Source organism: Mesoplodon bidens, assembly GCF_964165515.1.
Source record: "Mesoplodon bidens genome assembly, chromosome: 2".
NCBI lineage: Eukaryota > Metazoa > Chordata > Mammalia > Artiodactyla > Ziphiidae > Mesoplodon > Mesoplodon bidens.
The window spans coordinates 104,333,364-104,360,912 of NC_138177.1; the positions used below are offsets into that span (position 1 = coordinate 104,333,364).

Below are 27,549 nucleotides of genomic sequence, written 5' to 3' on the forward strand. Positions count from 1 at the left end.
GTATGAAAGTGTTATTTGCAGGCAACCTTTCTGGAACACATCTTTTGAATAAATGGAGTCATTCTCGAATACTGAAAGTTTACCTAAAAAGAATATAAGTGTATTTATTATTTAATTTCTATCCTAATTATTGGATGTGTCTCAGGAAAATCGCTCCATCAGTCTAAGATTTCTAGAAAATCCAGGATAAGTAAATTTAACTCCTTGTTTTCTGCTGATATCTTCTATATAAATAATATTAAAACATTTCATCTGAGAATTATATTTTTGATATAATAGTGGTTGGGATCCCAATTATTATAACTTGTTAACAATTCTATAATTATTGAGTGATTACTCTTTAACTAGGCCAGTGGTGCTAGGGGTGTGCATTTAGCAAGGAAGAAGGTATCCTGACCTTACGAACTTAGAGTCTAGCAGGGAAGAAAATGAAAAATTACAGTAAGGTAAAATAAATATTACAGCAGCAAATGTCTCCCCATAAGACAGGGAGAGCTGAACCTTTCCAAAGTTCTAAGAAAATAAAAATCAATTTAATTCCGGCTATTCAGTCAGGATAAAAATTTTTTAAAAACAAAAAACCGTTATTCCCCAGGAGTATTACAGCCTCTTAACTAGGCAGGGGAGAAATTACTAATATAAGAAGCAAGGGAATTAATTAACAAAGAAGAGTCCCAAATCAAGGAGGGTTGAAAGATGTCAATCTTATGTTCATTCCAATGGGCCATTCCAGATCCTTGAGGAGTTTTACTAGGAGGAACCTCTGGAGCCAGACAATACACTGGGTACTTTACATGGTCATTAGTACTTAAAATAATACTGTGAAAGCCCCGCAAGCCCACTTTACAAATAAAGAAATATGGCTAGCAGAGAGAAGAATTTGCCTGTGATGGTGGAGCCAGAATTTGATCCTAATTCTGTCTCTATAGAAAGCTCATGCTCTTTCTGCTACCCAATGTCAGAAAAGACTGATAAAGGAAGTTATAGATTAATGAAGCTAACAAAATCCCCCACAAAACTCACCAGCTCACCTTCAATGAAGAAGAAAGAAGTTATATAATCAACTATAACATATAAATAACCAAAACTATTTGAAATGTTTATTTCCTTTTTTTTAGGTCACCTTTCTCACACATTAGAGTGTACACATTAAAGTATATTCCATGATCAGATATATTTGAAAACAGAGGGTTAAACAAGTATAAATAACTGACTTTACTGGGGACTTCTCAGGATCTTTCACATACTAGTGTGCATTCTGCATCTCCAGAGAAAGCAAATATACTTGATTAGGAAAAAAATACATCTCCACTGCAGCCCTCCCAGGAAGACCTATTAACATCATCTGGTTATGTTAGAAGTACTGTTCTAGAGATTAAGCCCAAATGAAATAGACATGGTTTTATCTGTTTTAATACAATAGCCTTTAAAATGTTAGGCATATGTTGGTACATATTCTGTTATGGGTGAATTATAGTTGAAGTACCATATTATTTTCCTTTAAGTTCACTTTAATTGATAAGGAATGGAAGCAGAATATAATTCTAGCATAATTTAATGGTTATCTTTCTAAAACTTGAAAATAATGAAAATGTTTTCTGAGCCTAAAAGATATCCTTTTTCCTAAGACTGGCTTTAAAAAAAAATGTAATTTCTCTGCATTCGGGAATTATGTTCTTAAAACTTACCACAACTAGTAGTACTAAGACCAGTAGTACTAAGATAGTACTGATATGGCATAGGAACTGTGTGATTAGAACTAAAAAGCAGGCAGAGAAAATATTTTTAAAGTATATGTTAAAGCTTCAAAGAGCTAACAAGATAGTGAGGAATTACTTGATCAAGATCTGGGAGAGGATAAGATTTAAGAGAGGTGGGCCTAGATTTTGTGGCTGTGTTTGCCTGGAAATGTATGACCTGAAATACAGTCTTATGGGGCTAGGAAGATAAAAATATAGTCCATTTTCTACCAAGAGTGGGACCTTGGTACACCATGCTTTGGGCTGAGATTCCAAAGGGCTGAACACCAAGAGTGAAGGTGAGCTAAAAGAACCTCAGAGAGGCGAGTTGACTTTGTAGCTTCTTTTTCACTTGAGGAATTTGCTGATGCTGGGCATGAGCAGGGGTCTGAGAACCACGACTGTATACTGGGAGAGTGCTGCTGCTGGGGATAAGAAACCAGCAAGCTTTTATAGAAAGCTAAGGGAGCCTCAAGCATAAAGCCAGTTATCCTGTTGGGATATTTGCCAAATCCTGGGGCTTTACAGAGTGGGAAGCTAAAAAAATCTCATTGGAAAGCCTTTGAAAAGTAGACGTTTTGGCAGTCTCACAAGCTACAGACTAGAGTTATGAACCTTCCAGGGGGAGAAACCTCAATGAATTCCCAGGCTGTCAGTTAAAAATCCTGGAGGGCTATGCTCTTGGAATAGAGATGAGTCAAAAATAGATTGACCTTTACCAGAGGTACAATTCATCCTGCACTCAGCACAGCCCCTCATTGGATTAAGGCGATCAGCTACCATTATATCTGCCTACTAGAGGGAAGGGAAATCCTCTCTGGAGGCATTATGTAGACAATTACAGAGCATGACAAAAGACAAGATGATATGACTGAAAACCAAGAAATAAACACAGGCAATAGAAGCAGATCCATAGATGACCTAGGTATTGGTGTCATCCTAAAAGGATTTTAAAATAACTATGTTCATGTTCAAGTAAGTAGGAAAATAGGTAGAGAATATAAATAAAACAATGAATAATTTCAACAGGGAATTGAAATGTATTTAAGAGAATCAGGAAGATAATATGGAAGTTCCTCAAAAAGTTAAATATAGAATTACCAGTAATTCCACTTCTAGGTATATACTCAAAAGAAATGAAAGCAGGGACTTAAACAGATACTTGCACACCAATGTTCATAGCAGCATTATTCACAGTAGCCAAAAGGTGGAAACTCTCTAATGTCCATTAACAGATGAATGCATAAACAAAATGTGATACATACATACAATGGAATATTATTCAACCTTTAAAGAGAATGAAATTCTGATGCATACCACAATATGGAGGAACCTCGAAAATACTATGCTAAATGATATAAGCTAGATGCAAAAGGACAAATGTTGTATGTGTCCACTTACATGAGGTACCTAGAATAACAATTACATATAAATTGGGGAAAGGGTAACAGGAGCTAAAGTGTTTAAAATCCTTATCATATTGTAGAGTAGGGGAAAAGTATTAATCAATTAACTTTAGACTTGCTAATTCAACTATGTATTTGTTATTTCTAGGATAGCCTCTGGAATAGAAAAAGAGTGTATCATTTCCAAACTAATATAGGAAAAATGGAATAAATAATAAAAGAACACTCAGTCCTAAAGAAGGCAATAAAGAAAAAGAAACATAACAGGCAGAAGAAGTAGAAAAAACATAATAAGGTGATAGATGTCACAAATTGAATTCCCTGGGAAACAGACTCAGAGACTGAGATTTGCCTGAAGGAAGTTTATTGGGATGGGCTTTTGAGGTTAACATCTGTGGGGCAGTGAGGAAGGAAGACAGATCAGAAAGAGAAGTTTAAACTGCAGTGCAGTAGTAATAAAAGCATCAGTTGATTCTATAGGGAACCTGGGGATGGGATGGCCTTGCAAAGGTCGAGGGCTTTGTACCCCCCTCACTGACCAGTCATTGTATACAGTTTTCCATCCTCTCCCACCCTCCCTAAAGGGGATATGACTTTGGGTAAGGCTGTATTCCAGCTGAGGCCAAGTCCCAAAGAAAGATTCAGCTGAGAGCTGTTGACTGCCTTTATGCTCAGCAGCTGAGGGAATGAGTGTTCCATTTCTAGAGGAAATATGGGTGGCTTACGACAGCACTAACTGTAGTATATCTAAACCCAAATATGTTGGTAATTACATTAAATGTAAAGGGACCAAATGCTTCAGTTAAAAGACAAAGATTGTCAGACTGTGTTAAAATTTAAAAACAACTATATGATATTTATAAGATACACATCTAAAATATAAAGATGCAGATAGATTGAAAGTAAAAGAATAGGAAAGCATTCATGCAAATTCTAAAAGCAGGGATGTTTAGAGGAAAAACCATGGCTGTAATATATTTATGTAGTTTTATATTACACAGGCTATACCTCTTTTTTAAAGTCTGAGTCAGCCCTTACTGGCTTGAAATGCAGTTCCTTGTAAATTTGCTTGTCCCAGATTGCAGTTTTACAATAGCTGCTAAGTACTTGTCTGGCCTTTTCATAAATTATGGCAATATCCATGCATACTTGTTCTGATCCTAGTAATTCCTGGTTTGAAATGTGGAGCCTAAACTGATTGTCTCTCTCTCTGTGTATTACTGCATAGATTGTTCTCTTAAGTGGAATGAACTGAACAGAGCATATATTAAGATGGCTGTTTTCAGTTTGGGATATAAATATATAAAACTGCATTATCTCAAAACCATTTAGTAAAAACATGCTTGCCAAAGGATTATAGTATCTTGTGTATAAACTCTGAACAGATTTCCTTCAAAATCCTCAGTCAATTTCATCTTAGTGAACTAAGGAAGATTATAAAGAGACACAGAAGATCCAAAGGTAGCCCTACAAATATTGTTTGCTAAAGATTAACAGTGAGGGTTCTTTTCTTCCTTTGAAAGTTGGCAGCTTAGCTTTTAACTTTTATCAAGTTTTTTTTCTCATTTTTAATAATTTAATATTTATTTTCAAGGTAATTACTATCACATAGGAATCATATTAAAAGCATAGTCCATTTTAGAAGAGACATCGATCAACAAATATTTCTTGAACACTTACTACATGTTAGTCATTATTCTAGCTGCTGTTGATACAGTAGTAAGCAGAGTCCATGTCTGGAGGAGCTTATATTCTGCTAGCAGAATATGAATAATAAAGACAAAAACAAATAAATGACTTCAGGTACTGAGAAGTGCAGTGAGAAAGGATATAATAGTAGTATTTAGTAAAGAATGGCAAAGGCATCTTATCTTGACCAGAGTGGTTGGGAAAGGCTTCCCTGTGAAGAGGGCATTTTGAATTGAAACGTGGTGAGGAGGAAACAGTTGTGTATCTGGGCAAAAAGCATGTGAGGAGAAAGGACAGTGAGTGCAAATGCCCAAAGAACAGAGCAAGTTTGGGAAATACAACCGGTTTCATGTGTGACTTATGAAAATCTGTCTCATTACTTCAGTCATGTCAGTATATTATAAAACCTTGTATATTAATGGTACGGTACACCAAGTATGAGGCACTTCTTGATTACGAGTACTCAACTATATCATGTTAGTCTACTGGAAAAAATACAAGCCTGGAGTCAAAGAACCAGCCTTACCCTTTCTTGTGGTCTATTGTATGGTTTTGAATAAGTGACTTCATTTCATTGATTTGCTATTAATTCCATTGTACAGGTGAGAAAAGTATTTCTGCCCTACCTGCATCACAGATTTTATGAGGATAAAGTGGAAGTGAATCAATTAAGCTGAATGATACTCTGACATATCTATTTCTTTTGTTTTAAAATAAATGTTTATTTTATCCCACAATATGAAAAACAAAGAAGTTTCTTGGGCAGCTAAAGTATCTGACATATCTGTTGAATACAGAGAAGGTTCACAAGTCCTTGACTTGATTTCATTTGGCTTGGGGCAGCTACCCTAGTATTTGTTGCCCCTGTAACCAAGCATTGTACTTCAGAAGTTTCCCCAGAAGATTGCTGTGGCTCTCCCATTTAAAGCATCGCCTCCAAGGTGAGAACATTGTTTAGGTTAGGAATGACAGGTGATCAACAGAGTGTGATAATCAGTTTACTTATGTTTAAGAATAATGGTCTGTCTCAGCTTACATAGCTTTCTTCTTTCTGTATATCTCTGTCTCTGTCTTTTCACCTTTCCCTCTGTTTGTGTGTGATGGGTCATGTCTATTGCAGTAGTTAAGTGCATAAGCACTGGAATAAATGAGGTTCAGGTTTGAGTTCTGGCTTTGCCATTCCTTAGCTGTATAGGTTAGGCAAATTATTTAGCCTCTATAAAATGGGGATTAAAATGAGGATTTTAATATTCTCAGGTGGTTGTGAGTTCACTTATTCAAAGGCTTAATACAGCACTTAACTCTTGACATGTAGTAAGTGCTCAATAAATTATTATTTCAAGTTTATGCCTTTGAATCTGACTGGGACGATAAGACATATACATACACACATACATACATGACATTATATGATCAGTTGTATCAATCAAGTTTCAAGCAGAGAAGCAGAGCCAATAAAAATATATATTAAGAGATTGATTATTATTTTAAATTTTATTTATTAGTACAAATTTATTAATATTATTTATTAACAACATGTGTGGACCCTGAGGGCATTATGCTAGGTGATATAAGTCAGCCAGAGAAAGACAAATACCACATGATCTCATTTATATGTGGAGTCTAAAACACAACAACAACAACAAATCCAGCTCATAGATACAGAGAACATATCGGTGGTTGCCAGAGGAGGGGGTGTAGGGTGGGCAAAATGGGTGGAGGGGGTCAAAAGAACCAAACTTCCAGTTATAAAACAAATAAGTCATGCGGACACAATGTACAAGATGGTGACCATAGTTCATACCACTGTATTGTATATTTGAAAGTTGCTAAGAGAGTAGATCTTAAATGTTCTCATAAGAAAAAAATTCTGTAACTATGTATGGTGATGGATGTTAACTAGACTTCTTGTGGTGATTATTACACTGTATATACAAATATTGAATCATTATGTTCTATACCCGAAAGTAATATAATGTTATATGTCAATTATATCTCAATTTTTTTTTAAAGTGAGAGATTTCTTGCAAGAAATTGGCCTACCCAATTGTGGCAAGTCCGAAATGACAGGCTAGAACTCTTGGGCCTAGGCTAAAGCTTCTATGCACAAACAGAATTTCTTCTTCACCAGGGAAGCCTCAGCAATGCTCTTAAGGCCCTTCAACTAATTGAATCAGGCCCACCCAGATTATCTGGGATAATCTCTCTTAAAGTCAGTTGATTATGGACACATCTCTAAAATACAGCAACACCTAGATTATTGTTTGCTTCATTAGCTGGGAACTGCAGTTTAGCCAAGCCAACACATCCGAAGATTATCACATCCGGTTAAAATGATTTAGTTTGTGCTACAAATAGTTGTATTACAAAAATTTAAGGAAAGAAGGTTTCAATGAATAGATAAATCACTATGGGTAGCATAGTAGAGAAAGGCTTCATAGAGGAGGTAGATCTTCTGTAGGGCCTTACAGAATAGGAAGAATTTGGAAAGGCACTGAGGAGCACCTTTCTCCTTCTCATTACAACCAAGCTTGCCTTAGCACTTTTATCCCTCAGAGCAAGATGCTGATTAACATTAGATCTGAGAATTCCCAGAACCATGCATCAGTAGCCAGTGAACCACAGCCTTGGTCATTGGGCCTTTTGGCTACCTGCAAATTCATATCTTTTCCTCTTTTGTCTTTTCACAGTAAATTTTAAAAACAAACTTAGAATGTTGAACAAATCAAGTATGTATTTCATATGCATTATGTACTGTGTGTGAATTAGTCTAATTTAGTAATCAAGTACATTTCTTATAACTTCAACATAGGAGGTCACTACAGAATATTAGTATTACTGCCCTGAGATGTTTTTCTTTAACCAATGGATCATTTTTGTTAAAAGATGTTATAAAGTTAATGGGATTCTTAACTTCTAGCCAAAACTGAGATTAATTTTGCACCTTGTACATTGACTTGCAATTTCAATTCAAGTTTCTTGTTTTCAGTTTTTAATAAAAGTATGAAACCTTCCACTGTTATATCCATTATTTAGAGCTGGATTCTAGTGAATGCGTAATAGGCTTTTAAAACTCCAAGAGGGGAAATGGAGTGGGGGTGGTGTTCCTGGGAAGCCAAGGTTAAATTGTGGAAGCGTAAGGAATAAGAACTGTGTTCTGCTCATCTTTGTTTAAAGGCAGCTCTCTCTGAAACTAAGGGCAAAAGTAACTAAGCCTAATTAGATGTGCTTAGAAGGATCCATTTTTTTTCCATTTGTGCTTTTTTTTTTTCCACCAAGCTAGTTACAATATGTTGTATAAATCCACTGTACATTTTCTCTGATCATAGCAATCACCAATTGACTCATTATTTCATCAAAGTTCTATTTTGTGCCTAACCATAAAGAAATTTTGTACAGTTTGACTCTGTGGTTTGCTGGGTTCTTTAAAAAAGAAAAAAAAGAATGGTGGGGGAGGGAGAGAAATTTTCCTTCTGTACGTTTTTCAGGACAACTTTGTTTAATATTGAAATTTCTGGCAAGTTTCTCCATGATAGAGAGTGTTTGTTCTGAGGTCTACCTGGGTAATAGAAGAATCACTCTCTATGATATTCTGGTGAACCTTTGTGACTATTATATGAGCACATGCTTTAAAATGGAAGCATTAAAAGATGAGAGAGCCTCTAGATTTTATTACAGTCTCTTAAGATTTAATTTCTAGAGATAATGATTTGTTGCTTAAAACAACTTGCTTAGCATATACTAAATTCAGGGACTTCCCTGGTGGTGCAGTGGTTAAGAATCCATCTGCCAATGCAGGGGACACGGGTTCGATCCCTAGTCTGGGAAGATCCCACATGCCGCAGAGCAACTAAGCCCGTGCGCCACAACTACTGAGCCTGCGCTCCAGAGCCTGCAAGCCACAACTACGGAGCCCAGGTGCCACAACTACTGAAGCCTGCACACCTAGAGCCCATGCTGTGCAACAAGAGAAGCCACCGCAATGAGAAGCCCGCACACCACAAGGAAGAGTAGCCCCTGCTCACTGCAACTAGAGAAAACCCGCACACAGCAACGAAGACCCAATGCAGCCAAAAATAAAAACAAATAAATAAAATAAAATTTATTTAAAAAATATATACTAAATTTAAGATATCTAGAACCATGTTTCCAATTAGATAGCAGTACATAACTAATGGTTTCATTTAGCTTTTATTTGCTCAGGATCAATTATTACTTGACTCTAGAGGTTCATTTTGTGCTGTTATCCTATATTTTTAAAATACATGGAACCAGTTCACTTGGAACATACTGCTTTTAAAGTGCAAGCTTAACTTTTTCCTTTTAAAAATATGGTTTTCCTTTATGCCAGCTTGAGTTAGGTTACCAATTTCTCCTTTGCAAACTTACAGAAAAATATTTACTGAACACATTTATTTCAAATCTTAACAGACATAAGCCCTATTCCAAGGATAATCTTACTGGTTAAATTATAGTAGCTTTCCTGGTGGCCTTCACGTGCTGGGCTGCACTGTCTCATGTCACGTTCACCATGATGCTGAGGCAGGTGGCATCACTGTTATCATGAACATCGTTCCTGAGAAACAGTAAAGAGACTAGGGGTTAAAGCCAACTTCGAAGAAACAAGCCAGCAGTAAAACACCATGTGATTTTAGTTATGTGCTTACTAGCACTGTGCTGGAACCTGGAGTTACAGAGATAAGGCATATTACCGCCCTAAAGACGCTTACAGACTAGGAGAGGACATGAAAAAATAAACAAGAAGTACATAATTGAGACTGGGAGTAGTGTTGCTAGATTTAGGGGGAAAAAAACCAAACAGAATACCCAGTTAAATTTGAATTTAAAATAATGAGTGTTTTTTAGTATATGTCCCAAATATTACCAATAAACAACTAATAATTTTTAGTATATGTCCCATGCAATGTATTTTTTTATTGAGCCATCCTAACTGAGAAGGTTCCAGAAGACTTTCTGGAGGAGGTTGTATCTGGACTGAATTTTGAGCAGTGCAGGCAGAAAGAGGCATGTGCAAAGCTACAAAGATATGAAAGAATGCTACATTCCAGAAACAGCGTGGCTAGAGCAGAGTGCATGAGGGGCAGTTTATAGAGGTCAAGTTAGCAGAGTCAAATTCAAAAAACCATTCATGTTGTGTCAAGGGTAGTAGAGAATCAATAGAAGTTTGTTTTTTTGTTTTTTTTTTGCGGTACGCGGGCCTCTCACTGTTGTGGCCTCTCCTGTTGCAGAGCACAGGCTCCGGACGTGCGGGCTTAGCGGCCATGGCTCACGGGCCTAGCCGCTCCACGGCATGTGGGATCTTCCTGGGCCGGGGCACGAACCCGTGTCCCCTGCATCGGCAGGCGGACTCTCAACCACTGTGCCATCAAGGAAGCCCATCAATAGAAGTTTTTAAACAGGGAAGTGAGTGATCAGATTTATGTTTCAGACGAATTTCACTGGTTGTAGTAGAGGGTAAATTGGATAGAAGACTATCGCATGCAGGGAGACCAGTTTTATGGTTGTTGTTGTAATCCAGGCATAAAGCAGTGAGAGCTTAAACCACGGCATTGGCAGAGGGAATAGAGGAAGAAATAGCTTCAAAGGATATTAAGGAAATGATTTGATTGCCAGCACATGGTGACCAGCTGAATGTGGGAGGATGAGGAGGAAGGAGGCGGTTAAGACAACTCACTGTTCCTTCCCTTGGATGCCTGAGTGGATGATGGCACCTTTCAATGAGGTAGGGAATAAAGGAGAACAACTCTTGGGGGAGAGGAAGGCGGGAGATGGTGAGTTCAGTTTGGGGAAGGTTGAGTGTGAAGTACTTGTAAGTTATCCAGATGGAGACAGGAGATGTCCAGGAAGCACTTAGATATTTAACTCAGGAGAAAGGCCTGTGTAAGGACAGAGGTTTGTTAGAGCCATGGGAATAAATGTTACCCATGATGACATACAGAGAACCCAAAGAAAGTAGAACAAAACCCTGGAAAACAATATTTATGATTATGAGAAAGGAAGAGAATGACTCCACAGAAAGACTCAGAACAAGTGGCCAGAGAAGTAGGAGAAAAACATGGGGACAGAAGCCATTAGAAAAGTGGTCAACAAGGACGAATGCTGAAGAGAATTTAAATAATGTAAGAACTGAAATTTGCATTCAGGGTTCATTGTCAAAAGTGTTATAAGCACTACCAAATGTAAAATAGACAGCTAGTGGGAAGCAGCCACATAGCACAGGGAGATCAGCTTGGTGCTTTGTGAGCACCTAGAGGGGTGGGATAGGGAGGGTGGGAGGGAGGGAGACGCAAGAGGGAAGAGATTTGGGAACATATGTATATGTATAACTGATTCACTTTGTTATAAAGCAGAAACTAACACACCATTGTAAAGCAATTATACTCCAATAAAGATGTGTAAAAAAAAAGTGTTATAAGTATTTTCAAAGTACAAAATGGTCCAAAGCCAAGATATGTTGGATTAAGTTTGAATGGCAGGAAATAAGTGTTGACAGTGAGTTTAGACTACTGTTTCTAGAAACTGTGCTGGGAAATCTGTTGGTTTGGGTTTGGTTTGGTTTGGTTTGAATTTTTTTAAATTGTGATAACATCCACATAACACTTCCCTCTTAACCATATTTGTTTCTCAGTTTGTTATTACTTTTAGTCCCCACTTTATTGAGATATAATCAACAAATAAAATTGTAAGATATTTAAAGTATGTGGTGATTTGACATACATATACACTGTGAAAGGATCACTCCCATGAGTTAATTAACACGTCCACTACCTAACATGCTTCCTTTTTTGGTGTGTGAGAACAATTAAGTCCTACTCTCTTAGCAAATTTCAATTATACAATACAGTGTTATCAGCTATAGTCACCATGTTATGATACGTTAGAGCCTTAGACCTTATTCATTTTATAAATGAAAGTTTGTACCCTTTACTATCCTCTCCTTATTTCCCCCACCCTCTCAGCCCCTGGCAACTACTTTCCTACTCTCTGTTTCTCTGATCTTTTTTTTTTTCAAATGCCACTTATGAGTGATACCGTGCAGTATTTGTCTTTCTCTCTCTGGCTTACTTCACTTAGCATAATACCCTCCAGGTTCATTCATGTCATTGCAAATGACAGACTGAATAATTTCATTGTGTCTATATACCACGTTTTCTTTATCCATTCATCTGTCCACAAACACTTAAGTTTTTTCTATAACTTTGGCTATTGTGAATAATACTGCAATGAACAAGGAAGTACAGCTATCTCTTTGAAATAATGATTTTGTTTCCTTTGGATATATACCCAGACGTGAGGTTGCTTCATCGCATAATAGTACTATTTTTTTATATATATAAATGTACTTATTAGAGACTGCATTGAGTCTTCGTTGCTGCGCACGGGCGTTCTCTAGTTGCCGCAAGCAGGGGCTACTCTTTATTGCGGTGCGCGGGCTTCTCATTGTGGTGGCTTCTCTTGTTGCAGAGCGTGGCCTCTAGGCATGCGGGCTTCAGTAGTTGGGGCTTGTGGACTCTAGAGCGCAGACTCAGTAGTCGTGGCACACAGGCTTAGTTGCTTCACGGCATGTGGGATCTTCCCAGACCAGGGATCAAATCCGTGTCCCCTGTATTGGCAGGTGGATTCTTAACCACTGTGCCACCAGGGAAGTCCCAGTAGTACTATTTTTAATTTCTTGAGGAACAGCAATACTATTTTCCATAGATCATCTTAACCATCTTTAATTGTAAAGTTCAGTAGTGTTAGGTATATTCACATTGTTTTGCAGCCAGTCTCCATAACTTTTTCATCTTGCAAAACTGAAACTCTGTACCCCTTAAACAACTTCCGATTTTCCCTTCCCCCAAGCCCCTAGCAACTACCTTCTATTTCTGAGTCTGACTACTTTAAAGATCTCACGTAAGTGGAATCACACAATATAGTTACACTTGAACAACATGGATTTGAACTGCATGGGTCAATTTATGGTGGATTTTTTTTCACTAAATATGTACTACAGTATTACACGTACCACAGTAGGTTGAATCTGCGGATGCAGAACCATGGATACAGAGGGCTGAATATAAAGTTATACACAGATTTTCTGCTGGGGAGGAGATTGGTGCCCCTAACCCCCATGTTGTTCAGGGGTCAACTGTGTTCTTCTTTTCGTTGACAGGCTTATTTCACTTAGCATAATATCCTGAAGGTTCATCCATATTGTAGCATGTGTCAGAATTTTCTTCCTTTTTAAAGCTGAATAATATTCCATTGTATGTATATAACCACATTTTGTTTATCCATCCATCCATCCATGGATTCTTGGGCTGCCTCCACCTTTTGGCTGGGAAATTGTTTTAAACTGACCTAATCCAGTTTGGTCATGCACACTTCCTTAGATTCTATTTTGAAAGATAATGGTAGCCACAGTAAATGTTTGATATAGGTGAGTATTAACTACTCCCTCACAACCTTTTTACTAGGTTATAATGAAAATGATTTCTACTATACACATAGGCATTTATTCAGCACATATTTATTTATAAGCAGTCACAAAACATTTCATACAATCAGTCTGTAAACTCATTAAAGTTCTAACTCTGGCCTTTTAGGTGTTCTGTCAACATTCATGAAAGATTTCAGAGGCAGCTCCTGTTACCCTTATAATTAGCATCAGGCAACTAGAAATTCTGAACCAGTGAGTCTCAAAATGTGGTCTCTTAGGGGCTTCCCTGGTGGTGCAGTGGTTGAGAATCTGCCTGCCAATGCAAGGGACACAGATCCTCCTGGTCTGGGAGGATCCCACATGCCACGGAGCAACTAGGCCCGTGAGCAACAACTACTGAGCCTGCGCCTCTGGGGCCTGTGCTCCGCAACAAGAGAGGCCGCGATAGTGAGAGGCCCGCTCACCGCAATGAAGAGTGGCCCCCGCTTGCCACAACTAGAGAAAGCCCTCACACAGAAACGAAGACCCAACACAGCAAAAATAAATAAATTAATTAATAAACTCCTACCCCCAACATCTTCTTTAAAAAAAAAAAAAACAATGTGGTCTCTTGGACCAGCAGCACAGCACTGTGCGCGGATCTGTGCTGAAGCTCCCTGAAGTTGAGAACCTCTGCTGTAAAACGATTAGCTCTGGGTACCTCCCTAAAGATAAAGGTATGGCTTCAACTGGTTCTTATACCCTCTTTGTGAAAGAGTAGAAATGACTCTTATTTTAGCCAATCCATATCTCTTAATTTCACCAATGGTAGTTCATTTCTAACTTAGCCGTGCTATTTAACTAGCCACAAATTTCACCAGTTAAAATTCTAATTTTCTAATTAACAAAATCTCAGAGATGGATCAATCCTTATCAAGATATGGATAATATTGTAGAAACCCTTACAGCAGCTACCTCTGGAGCATGGGCTTCCTGACTACCTTATTAGAATGCTAGCCAAGCACCTGTGCATTCCTGATTGGGACATTAGAGGCACCTGGACTATAAACAAGCACACAAGTAGCACACTGTATATGCTGAAAATAAAATACAGACATTATAACAGAAGGGAACAAAAGAGTGGAGAGGGTTCGTGTGTGCGTGTGTGTATGTGTGAAGAGAGAGAGGAAAAGAGACTGAGTGTGATGAGCACCGTTAATGGCTGAGAGAAAGAAGTTAGGAGAGAAGGGAAGAATGAGAGGTTGAAGATACAGTGAGAGTGCAGAGAATGGTGAAGTTGATTTAAAATAGATGATGTTGAGAATGGGTGAGGGTGCTGACTAGAGACTTGGAGAATTTTCAGGAATTAAGAACCCAACTATTGTGTTTCCTCCTAAATAAGGAGAAATTGATAAGATTGTCTGAAATACATTTTTAGAACGTGGATCTTAGAAAATTATTTAAAACCTGGTACTATACATCTGTTCATTGTTATCACCCCTTGTGGTACAGTTCCCATAGTTGATGAAATTATTCCTTCAGCGTAAATGGGTTTTGTAAAATGTAGCTGAAGAGTGCCATCTTCTGGTACTATGAGGTATGTACAAGCAAAGGGGGTTGTGTGGTAGAATCGTAGAAAAATAAAGCCTTTGATGTTTTGCTCTGAGTATTGTAAAGTTGAACATTCTTTATAGTTTCTGTGTGTTTTTAGTTAGAAGATCAGATTACTGACAGTGATTATAGTTTGTGTGTATGGCCGAGCCTAAAAACAAGACAAAACAACCAAAACAGTATGTGGCCAGCCATCCTTTTCATAAAAGCATGTGGGAAATTTGCTTTTGGTTTGTGATGGAAGCCACAACTTGAAGAGCCTGTTCTTTGTGACTACCTCTTTGATGCAGGCTTGGCTTGGCGCCTTTGCTCAAAACAAGAATCTGATTCTTGTAACTGAATACCAGACTTGTCTTCACTGTTTCACAGCTTGCTAATAAGATACTGGTTTGTCCCTTTTTTTTTTTTAATGTTTTAAATATTATAGGAAAGCATTCATTTTATCCTCAATGAGGTTTTAAAATCAAAACCTTTATGTTCTTTATGGTGGTTATTTAATAAACATTTATTAGACACTTAAATATCAACCTCTGTGCTATGTGCTAAAGGGAAGCAGAGATCCAGAGATGACTAAGACCATGTCTGTGCCTTCAAATCATCTTACTTTGTATTAGGGAAGATAATGTGAACGTAAATGATGGTAGATTTGGGAATACAAGAAAAGAAGGAAGGAGAATATTGGCTCAGGAAGGAAATAATACAGCTTCAGGATTTTTCACTGGAAAACAGGTGTGGTGGAAAGGGCCATGTTTAAATCTTGACCTTGGGCGGAGTTGCAGATAGAATGTGCTTCAGGATGCAGGAGCCAAAGATCAGGACAGTTAAAGTGGATAGCTCTGTTAGTCCTATTCCAGGAGTTGTTCATAATAGAATGCCCTATTTCTGGATAAAAACCCAGACTACACTTCATTTATTCATCCATCCAGCAAGTGCTTTTTATATGATTTGAGTATATGCAAAATCCCAAGGAAACAAATATGAAAGTCCTGACCCCACTTTGAGTTGCTTGTACAAAGGGAATGAGTGTGATCAGGGCCTCTAAGCAGGAGCACTGGGGACAGGCATCCGACCCCACCACTATTAAACCTGCTCTGCATGTTGCTCTCCAAGATAAGTAATCCTGGTTCTTTTACTTCAGTGGTTAAAAGCACAGGCTCTGGAGGCAGACTATCTGGGTTCGGCCAGCACCACCACTAACCTGCTCTGCAAGTTTCTTAACCTCATGACCTCTCTTGCCTCAGTTTCTTTAACAATAAAATGAAATAATGATAATACCTCTTTCATAGGGAGGTTGTGAGGATCAAAGAGAAATACATGAAAAGTTCTTAGAACAATGTTGACATATAGAAAACAATGTAACAAACACCTGTGTACCTACTATCTTCATAACAGACCTTAACCTTTTGCCATATTTGCTTCTTTTTTTTTTTTTTTTTTTTGCGGTACGCGGGCCTCGCGTCGTGGCCTCTCCCGTTGCGGAGCACAGGCTCCGGACGCGCAGGCCCAGCGGCCATGGCCCACGGGCCCAGCCGCTCCACGGCATGTGGGATCCTCCCAGACCGGGGCACGAACCCGTGTCCCCTGCATCGGCAGGCGGACTCTCAACAGGGAAGCCCTGCTTCATTTTTTTTTTTTAATTTATTTATTTTTGGCTGAGTTGGGTCTTCATTGCTGTGCGCGGGCTTCCTCTAGTTGCCGCGAGCAGGGGCTACTCTTCATTGCGGTGCGCAGGCTTCTGATTGCGGTGGCTTCTCTTCTTGCAGAGCACGGGCTCTAGGCACACAGGCTTCAGTAGTTGCGGCACTCGGGCTCAGTAGTTGTGGTTCGCGGGCTCTAGAGCGCAGGCTCAATAGTTGTGGCACACGGGCTTAGTTGCTCTGAGGCACGTGGGATCTTCCCCAACCAGGGCTCGAGCCCGTGTCCCCTGCATTGGCAGGAGGATTCTTAACCAGTGTGCCACCAGGGAAGCCCCTACTTCATTTTTAAAAAGAAAAAACACGGCAGTGCAGTTAAGCTCTCTTTACCCTCCCTGGTATTCTCCTTCCTCCCCAGCGGTAGACACCATCTTGAATTTGGTGTGAGTTCTTGCCATCATGTTTTCATACTTTCACTAATTGTTTATGGGTACATAAACAATATATAGTATTGCTTTGCATGTTTCTAAACTTTAATAAATGACACTAAACTGCACATACCAATCTGAAACTTTTTCCACTTGATATTATGTTTTCAACATTTTTCTGTGTTGATATGCATAGGCTGAGTTCTTTCATTTTAATTACTGTATAGTATTGCATTGTACGAATATACCACAATTTACTCAGCCATTCTCCTGGTGATGGACATTTATGTTATTAATGATTTTCCACTCTTACAAACAGCACTGCATCCTGGATGGCACCTTGAAGTCCTTCTAGACTATACCTTGACCTGATATTTTTAGAGGGAAAAATTTTTTGTTACTGATTAATTTTTTTAATGTTTATTAGTCTTAGATTTTCTATTCTGGTATCACTTTTTTTTTTTTTCTTTTTGCGGTATGCGGGTCTCTCACTGTTGTGGCCTCTCCCGTTGCGGAGCACAGGTTCCGGATGCGCAGGCCCAGCGGCCATGGCTCACGGGCCCAGCCGCTCCACGGCATATGGGATCCTCCCAGACCGGGGCACGAACCCGTATCCCCTGCATCGGCAGGCAGACTCTCAACCACTGCGCCACCAGGGAGGCCCTGGTAGCACTTTTTATTATTGTTTTAGACATATTGCTCATTTTAAATGCATTGCCAGAGTTGTTTACATTATTCACTATCACTACCCTTTCTATCCTGATAATCTTTATTTGTGCATCCTCTGTTTCTCAGTGATCAGTCTTGCTAAAGGTTTATCTCTTTTGTTAAAGTTTTCAAAGAACTAGCTTTTGGCATTGCTGATCTATTTTTTCCCATTAATTTCTTTTTTAAAAAAATTAATTTATTTATTTAATTAGTTTTGGCTGCGTTGGTTTTTATTGCTGCACATGGGCTTTCTCTAGTTGTGGTGAGCGGGGGCTACTCTTTGTTGCGGTGCACGGGCTTCTCATTGTGGTGGCTTCTCTTGTTGCAAAGCACGGGCTCTAGGCACACAGGCTTCAGTAGTTGTGGTGCACGGGCTTAGCTGTGGCATGTGGGATCTTCCCGAACCAGGGATTGAACCCGTGTCCCCTGCATTGGCAGGCGGATTCTTAACCACTGTGCCACCAGGGAAGTCCCTCCCATTAATTTCTGCTGTTTCCTCTCTTCCTCCTCCTCCCCTCTCCCCCTCCCTCTCCCCCTCCTCCTCTTTCTTCTTCTGGGGGTTGGTTTATTCTCTTATTGTTATTATTTTTAAAATATGATTTTTATATGATTTATATGATTTTTAAAAACATCTTTTGTTGAATGTTTACTATTTATTTCAGTCTCTTATTTTTTCATCATTGCATTTAAAGCTGTAAATTTTCCTCTAAGAACTGCTTTAGCTGTATCCCACAAGTTTTCATATGTATACCTTTGTTGTTGTTCAGTTCTAAATATTCTGCATTTCCCTTGTGACTTCTCTTTTAACCCAGAAATTATTTAGAGATGTGCTTTTTTTGTTTCCAAACATGTCTGTGTCTATTTTTACATTATTTTTTGTTGTTGATTTCTTATTTATTTGTTGTCAGCAAATTAGTCTATGTTATCTAAAATCCTTAGAAACCCTAAACTATACCTGCAGGAGGTTTCACTTCTGAGTGAGGCCCAAGAAGTCCCACCACCTTTGCCTCAGTGAAGAAACATGCCAATGAAATTGCTAGCCATCTGATACGAAACAGATGGTTCTGCATTTCCTAAAAATCCCCAGAGGATGACCTGGGCAAGAAAGTATTGAGCATCTCCCCGTGTAGTTCCTTCCAAACTTGAGTCCAGGAACTAGATTGCTCTGCTCCTCCTATGAAGATGAAACCTAATATTCTTGGTTACAACCCAGTCTAAAGGAGAAAGGAGGCTTGGTCAGGGGCTCACCCAGGAGCTTCTGCTAGTGATAGCTGAAGGGCAACAGATCCTAGGTATTGGTATTTAACTCTACACGTGGGCAGGACTCTCGATCTTATCTCGGCTATCCTTATCCTCAGAGCAAACTGTGGCAAGTGTTGGAAGGGGGACCCGGTGGGCAGGTCTGAGGAGCCTGTGCTGGCCTTTTCAAGTATTGAATAATTACCAGAGCCCACTGCACTTTGGCTATTTGCTTGGGATCATGAAAAATTTATGCCCCCAAAGTGAAGGGCTCAAGAAATTATCCTCAGCCCCTATCCCACACAAGAGGAAGCCCAATCATTGGAAGCCCAGTCATTGCAACCCTCTAATAGGTTGCATTGTCCCAAGAGCCAGAAGTGGGCAAGATTGATCTATGAGCAGCATAATGTCATCAGACTAAGAGAACCAGACAGGGAAAATTCTGGGGAAGAGCAAACAAAAGGTAATTGCAGAAACCAGAAAAGAACAAGAAGATCTAAAGCAGAGAATAGGAGATGAAGGTTAGAGGAATTCTCTCAGTTACAGAAACATAGCCATAGCCTTTTCTTTTCACTTTGTATTGGTTAATTCCTTCTTTCTGCTTTCTTAGATTTTTTTTCTAATTTCTTGATTTTTTAATTCGTTTGTCTTGTTCTGTGTTATTTATTAATGTAATTAAGACTTTGCAATCTTCTCTAGTTTTCTTTCTTTCTTTTTTCTTTTTTTTTTTTTTTGCGGTACGCAGGCCTCTCTCGTTGCAGAGCACAGGCTCTGGACGCGGAGGCTCAGCGGCCATGGCTCACAGGCCCAGCTGCTCCGCGGCATGTGGGATCTTCCCGGACCGGGGCACGAACCCATGTCCCCTGTATCGGCAGGTGGACTCTCAACCACTGCGCCACCAGGGAAACACTCTAGTTTTTAAATTTTATCATTAGTTTTAGCTTTAGTTTCTGATATTTAAAAAAAGTTTTTTTTAAATAAATGTATTTATTTATTTTTGGCTGCATGGGTCTTTGTTGCTAAGAGCGGGCTTTCTCTACTTGCAGCAATGGGACCTACTCTTTGTTGCAGTGTGCGGGCTTCTCACTGCAGTAGCTTCTCTTGTTGCAGAGTACCGGCTCTAGGTGCATGGGCTTCACTAGTTGTGGCACGTGGGCTCAGTAGTTGTGGCACACAGGCTTAGTTGCTCCGCAGCATGTGGGATCTTCCTGGACCAGGGATCGAACCCGTGTCCCCTGCTTTGGCAGGCGGATTCTTAACCACTGTGCCACCAGGGAAGTCCCTAAATTTTTTTTATTATTTTTTTTATTTCCCAGTTGCTTAACATTTCAATTTAGGCTCTCTCTTTGACTCAAGAATTAAAAGAACATTTTAAATTTTCCAGATAGATTTTTTGTTAATTTCAAATTTTATCATATTGTGATTGGAGCATACTGCTTCTGCCATGTCTACTTAGTGGAATGTATGGAGGTTTTGGTGTAATTTTGTAAGTGTTCCATGGACTTTTGAAAAGGTCTGTTTGTTCTCAGGGCAATTAGATCTACCTTATTAGATTATTGAGTTCTTCTGTATCTTTTTTGGTAAACTTTTTTATCTGTCATAGACTAAGAAAAGCGAATTAGGGTCTCCTACTTCTAATGCCTTTCTGTTTATTTCTTTTTCTATTTCTTATAGATTTCACTGAATCAATTTTGATGTTACTTTATTTACTTTATAGAAATTCATGACTGTAATATTGTAATATCTTCATTGTGGATTATATGTTTTAACATTATAAAGAGCTTTTCTTTTTTGCCTTTTTAATGCTCCCCCCACCACCTCCCAAAATTCAACCTCATCTGGTATAAGATTGTGGCTTAACTTTTCTCTTTGCATTTGGCTGGTATACCTGTACCATCTTTTATTTTCAACTTTTTTGACATTGTTTTCTAAAGATATTTTTCTTATAATAGGTAAGCTTATCCCATTGACATTTATAGATATGTCTTAGTTCTGTATCACATTTTATAACCTACTTTGTTTTTAAGGATTCATTTGGTTTGTATCTTTCTCTAGAGGGTATATATTTCTGTGTTTTACATGTGTTCCTTTTGATAATTTAGGAAGGTTTGTATTCAGATTTTAGCTCTTCTAGTGGTTAGCCTTATACTATAACTTTTAAAAGTATACTTTATCCTTTATTGCTTTAGACCATATCTGTTTATTCCCCACTACAAGCAATGACAAAATTAATATACTTCCATCCATCCCATCTCCTTTACTCCACCTAATTTTAATTAATATATTATTATTATTAGTTCTTCAACTAGTCATCTCTATACTTTTGAATATACTTCTGTCTCTATTATTTGATTTATAAGATATAAATATTATCTTTTTTATAAATTTATTTATTTATTTTTGGCTGCAGTGGGTCTTTGTTGCTGCGTGCAGGCTTTCTCTAGTTGTGGCGAGTGGGGGCTACTCTTCGTTGCAGTGCACGGGCTTCTCATTGTGGTGGCTTCTCTTGTTGCGGAGCATGGGCTCTAGGTGTGCAGGCTTCGCTAGTTTTGGCTCCTGGGCTTCAGTAGCTGTGGCTCGTGGGCTCTAGAGCACAGGCTCAGTAGTTGTGGCGCACGAGCTTATTAGTTGCTCTGCAGCATGTGGGATCCTCCCAGACCAGGATTCAAACCCGTGTCCCGTGCATTGGCAGGCGGATTCTTAACCACTGTGCCACCAGGGAAGCCCAATATTATCTTTTGACGTTGGATATTAAAGATAAGGAAATCAGGGACTTCCCTGGTGGTACAGTGGTAAATAATCCACCTTCCAGTGCAGTGGACGCAGGTTCAATCCCTGGTCGAGGAACTAAGATCCCACGTGCCGCAGGCAACTAAGCCTGCATGCCACAACTACTGAGCTCGTGTGCCTCAACGAGAGAGACTGCGTGCCACAGACTACCGAGCCCATGTGCTCTGGAATCCGCGTGCCACAACTAGAGAGAAACCCGAGCAGACACGTGCCGTGACGAAAAGATCATGCATGCCTCAACAAAGATTCCATGTACCTCAACTAAGACCTGACTCAACCAAAAAAAAGGGGGTGGGGGGATAAATAAATAAAATAAACATTTAAAAAATAATAAAGATAAGGAAATCAACATCCTTTTGCCATCTCTCATCTTCCATCTCTCCTTCTTGGTTCTTGTTAATTTTATTACTTTTACTGGTATAATTTATAATATTAACATTCTGAACAATATACAGTAGTGATTAAGAGAAGGAGCTCTGGAACCAGACTGCCTAGGTTGGAATCTTGGCTTTATCATTTTGTAGCTTGAGCAAGTTACTTAATAGCTATTTCTGTTTCCTTATTTTTACAATGGCTGTAACAATAGGTTCTACCTCACAGGGCTGTTGTCATAATAAAAGTACAGCACTGGAACAGTGCCTGACACATGGTAAGTATCTAGTAACTACCATATACTATATTAACAATTATTATGAAATAGATTTCCACAGTTGTTTTCATCCCAGTCCTACATTTCAACTGGCTCACATGTTCAGTTTCTCTGTTCATCTCTTGGTTGCCTAAAATTCATTCTCTAATAGTTCTTCAAGAGTTGCTAATGGGAATTCTATCTTCTGATCCTTACATGTTCAAAAACATTTAACACCTTTTACTTGAAAGAAAGTTTGGCTATGGAGAATAAGAAGAGCTATTTTGAGCACTTATTGAAATCACAGGTGATCTATCCTCATTAAACCATTATAGCTCATAATAATGCTATAAATCAAGTAGGAGGTACATCCCCTTTTACAAATGAGAAAATTAGGACACAGGCAGGTCACACTTCCTTTCTCAGACTTCGCTGGCATTGCACCACTGTTATCTACCTTTGAATGTGTCTATGGAGAAATCTGAGGCCAATCTGATTTATCTCCCCTTAAAAGTGTCTGGATCTTTTTGCCTGGATGTTCAAAGAATTATTTATTTTTGAAGTCCAGTAAAATTCAATGGGATATGTCACAGGGGTCATTCTGTGTCAGTTTCCTTGGGACAGTATGTGTCCTTTCAATCTGTAGATTAAAGACTTCTCTCACTTACATGAAGTTCTCTTGAATTCTACTTTGATTATTTTTTCTTTTCTACGTGTTCTATTCTCCCTCCTATGGACATGCTGGATATCCTTTGTCTTCTGTATCTATAATTTTATCTCAAATTCTTTTTAGTTCTTTTTGAATTTCCATTTCATTTTGCTCACTTTTTCAACCTAGCCCTCATAAGTCTTACTATGTTGTTATTTTTGTCTGCCCCCCCTTTTTTCCCCATTCATAATGTGACTTTAATTTCTTCGATTTTTTTCTTTTTCTTAATTTTTGAGTTCTGCTTGCTTATTTTACATTTACTCTTCTTTTGTCACTCATTATGTCTTTCTGCTTTGAGACCTTACTTTAAACTTTCATTAAGTCCTTTGAATTCATAACAGTATGTTTGGTGTGCTTCATGGTAGTATTTTTCTGGAAAATTTCTTTATTTGACATGTCCTTTTCCTATTCCTTTCCTCCTTTTCCTTGTACATTTGCTGTATAGATCTCCTGCTTGTTTTCTTTTCTTTTTTTTTTTTTTGCGGTACGCGGGCCTCTCACTGTTGTGGCCTCTCCCGTTGCGGAGCACAGGCTCCGGACGCGCAGGCTCAGCGGCCGTGGCTCACGGGCCCAGCCGCTCTGTGGCATGTGGGATCTTCCCGGACCGGGGCACAAACCCGTGTCCCCTGCATCGGCAGGCGGACCCTCAACCACTGCGCCACCAGGGAAGCCCTTGTTTTCTTTTGAGTATTACTCATTACTGAATGAAAGGAGTTCTTCAACAACTATTTGCAAGAAGCAACTGGGACAGTGAAATGAGCAAGTGGTGAAACTTCTATGGCCCAGAGTTTGTGTGGGGGGTGGGGGTGAAAGAGAAAAAAAGATGAGATGGAGACACTCACACAGATTGGTTTAGCCTGTCTATCTCCCCAGCAACTACAGAGATGCTCACAATATAGTCTCTCCCAACCCTTATTTATTTACAGACTGCCTCCAACATAGATAACATTTTTAAGGATTTTATCAATCAGCACTGCCTTTCCCCGCTACATTACAATGCCAAATAGAGTCCTTGGAAGTTCCCACAGCTTGTGCCCCTTAAATTTTCATCGCAAACCAGAGTGATGGTTCTGTTCCTTTGGTGTACCACCTATTCAGTGCTCTGCCAACTTTGTCTGAGAAGTGAGGTCACAGCAGGTATTTAATCTCAGCATCCTTCTGTACTCTGGTGTAATTTTCACTGTATTTTGCAGGCCATCCTCATTTATTGTGTCTTAGGGTTACACTGGTACCTTATTTTGTCAAAGCGTTTGGTTTCTTTTTTTTTTTTCAGCTGTGCCACACGGCTTGTAGGATTGTAGTTCCTTGACCAGGGATTGAACCCAGGCCCTCGGCAGTGAGAGCTAAGAGTCCTAACTGCTGGACTGCCAGGGAATTCCCATCTTTTTCTTTTTTTCTTGTTTTGGGGCAATATCAAAGATGACAAGATGACAGAGGTGACTTAATTTTGTTATTGTAAAATATTTTGGTATTTTAAACTTTATTTTTTATTTTAAAACAGAGCCGTTTTTAAAAATTGAGTGCCTACCTTCTCACAGAGAGTAGGTACCATACCACCTCAGGCCACGCTAAGTGGGAAAAACGGTTTCAAAATTCTATGCACACCCTAGTCACAAGATCTCTCATCATTATATAGCTAGTAAGGAGCAGAGCTTGTATTCAAATCCAAGTCTGTCCCGATCCAAAGCCTGAATTCTTTTCATCATAGGACTTTCTCTTAAAGAATATAGGTATCTCTTTATGGTGTCTCTAATATGTTTCTTCTTTTTAAAATTTTAATTTTCTTGGTGTATAGTTGATTTACAATGTGTTAGTTTCAGGTGTACAGCAAAGTGATTCAGTTATACATATACATATATTCATTCTTTTTTAGATTCTTTTCTCTTAAAGGTTATCACAGAATATTGAGTAGAGTTCCCTGTGCTATATACAGTATGTCCTTGTTGGTTATCTATCTTATATATAATAGTGTGTGTGTGTTCATCCCAAGCTCCTGATTTATCCCGCCCCCCTCTGTCCCCTTTGGTAACCATAAGTTTTTTTTTTAATTTTTAAATTTATTTTTATTATTAATTAATTAATTAATTAATTGTGCTGTGTTGGGTCTTCATTTCTGTGCGAGGGCTTTCTCTAGTTGCGGCAAGTGGGGGCCACTCCTCATCACGGTGCGCGGGCCTCTCACTGTCGCGGCCTCTCTTGTTGCGGAGCACAGGCTCCAGACGCGCAGGCTCAGTAATTGTGGCTCACGGGGCTAGTTGCTCCGCGGCATGTGGGATCTTCCCAGACCAGGGCTCGAACCCGTGTGCCCTGCATTGGCAGGCAGTTTCTCAACCACTGCACCAACAGGGAAGCCCCCATAAGTTTGTTTTTGATATTTGTAAGACTGTTTCTGTTTTATAAATAAGTTCATTTGTATCTTTTTTTTGGATTCTACATGTAAGTGATATCATATGATATTTGTCTTTCTCTTTCTGACTTACTTCACTTAGTATGATAATCTCTAGGTCCATCCATGTTGCTGCAAATGGCATTATTTCATTATTTTTTATGGCTGAGTAATATTCCATTATATATAGCCACATCTTCTTTATTCATTCCTCTGTCGATGGACATTTAGGTTGCTTCCATGTCTTGGATATTGTAAATAGTGCTGCAGTGAACACTGGGGTGCGTGTATCTTTTCAGATTATGGTTTTCTCCGGATATGTGCCCAGGAGTGGGATTGCTGGATCGTATTACCATACAATCATACCATTGTATTTTTAGTTTTTTAAGGACCCTCCATACTCTTCTCCATAGTGGCTGTATCAATTTACATTCCCACCAACAGTGCCAGAGGGTTCCCTTTTCTCCACACCCTCTCCAGCAGTTATTGTCTGTAGATTTTTTGATGTTGGGCATTCTGACTGGTGTGAGGTGACATCTCATTGTAGTTTTGATTTGCATTTCTCTAATGATTAGTGATGTTGAGCATTCTTTCATGTATTTGTTGGCAATCTGTATATCTTCTTTGGAGAAATGTCTATTTAGATCCTCTGCCTATTTTTTGATTGGGTTGTTGTTTTTTTTTGACATAGAGCTGCATGAGCTATTTGTATATTTTGGAGATTAATCCTTTTTTTTTGTTTTGTTTTTGTTTTTGTTTTTGTTTTATTTTTTAAATTAGTTTCTGCTTTATAACAAAGTGAATCAGTCATACATATACATCTGTTCCCACATCCCTTCCCTCATGCATCTCCCTCCCTCCCACCCTCCCCATCCCACCCCTCCAGGCAGTCACAAAGCACCGAGCTGATCTCCCTGTGCTCCTTTGTCAATTGCTTAGTTTGCAAATTTTTAATATGTTTCTTCTTATGAACATTTTTCTATTAACTACTTTTCTATTTCCTGGTTTTTAGTGTGACAAGTACAAGACTGGAGTTATTGATGGGCCCGCATGTAATAGCCTTTGTGTTACAGAAACTCTTTACTTTGGAAAATGCTTATCGACCAAGCCCAACAATCAGGTATGGACATTATGAATAAACAGTCCAGATTTATGGTGCTCTCTGATTTTACCTTAAACTAAATTAAAGCATTGTTAAGAGCATTCTTGAACTAGAACTTTAGGACATTTTAAATACTTCAGTTGTGTATGCATTGATTCACTCATCCAACAGATGTTTATAAATCCCCTATTCCCAGCATGTTCCAGACACTGTTTTCGTTATTAGGAAAATAGTGGTGATTAAGATAGATAAGATTACTTCCCTGTGAGTCACATTATTCCAGAGGGATGGGGAACATAAACAGTTGATAGATAAATAAATAAGCAAGGAAATTACAGAACGTGGTGTGTTTTATATAGGTTGTACACAGGGTGGGTTGATGAAAAATGCAGGGGACGATGAGGGTAAAAATATGCTTTAGAAGAGGTGAACAGGGAGGACCTTTCTAAGATAAAATTTGAGCTCATACCTGAATGAAGAATTAAACTAGAGGCATGGGCAGAGGACAGGATGAGCTAAATCACAAAAGAAGAACTATAAATAGCTGATAAGCATAATGAAAAAAATATTCTACCTCACCTATCATCAAAGAAATATAAATTAAAACAATAGGACACCATTGTGCTAGAAGAAAATACAACAAAACATCAAAACCAGGACTTCCCTGGTGGCGCAGTGGTTAAGAATCCGCCTGCCAATGCAGGAGACACAGGTTCAGTCCCTGGTCCAGTAAGATCCCACATGCCGCAGAGCAACTAAGCCTGTGCGCCACAACTACTGAGCCTGCGCTCTAGAGCCCATGAGCCACAACTACTGAGCCCGCATGCCGCAACTACTGAAGCCCACGTGCCTAGAGCCTGTGCTCCGCAACAAGAGAAGCCACCACAGTGAGAAGCCCACGCATCGCAATGAAGGGTAGCCCTCGCTTGCCATAACTAAAGAAAGCCTGTGCGCAGCAATGAAGACCCAATGCAGCCTAAATAAATAAATAAATAAAATTTATTTTAAAATAAGTTAAAATCCATTGGGAGGCTTCCCTGGCGGCGCAGTGGTTGAGA

General features: G+C 39.0%; 1 protein-coding gene across 1 annotated transcript in view; it reads left to right on the forward strand.

The window, feature by feature from the left end:
- DIPK1A (divergent protein kinase domain 1A) overlaps positions 1-27,549 on the forward strand; it is a 123,185-nt gene that overhangs the window by 84,710 nt on the left and 10,926 nt on the right. The window contains exon 3 of the mRNA XM_081226581.1: positions 26,402-26,509. Within this exon, the coding sequence (XP_081082707.1) occupies positions 26,402-26,509 (108 nt within the window). The remainder of the gene's footprint in view (positions 1-26,401; positions 26,510-27,549) is intronic.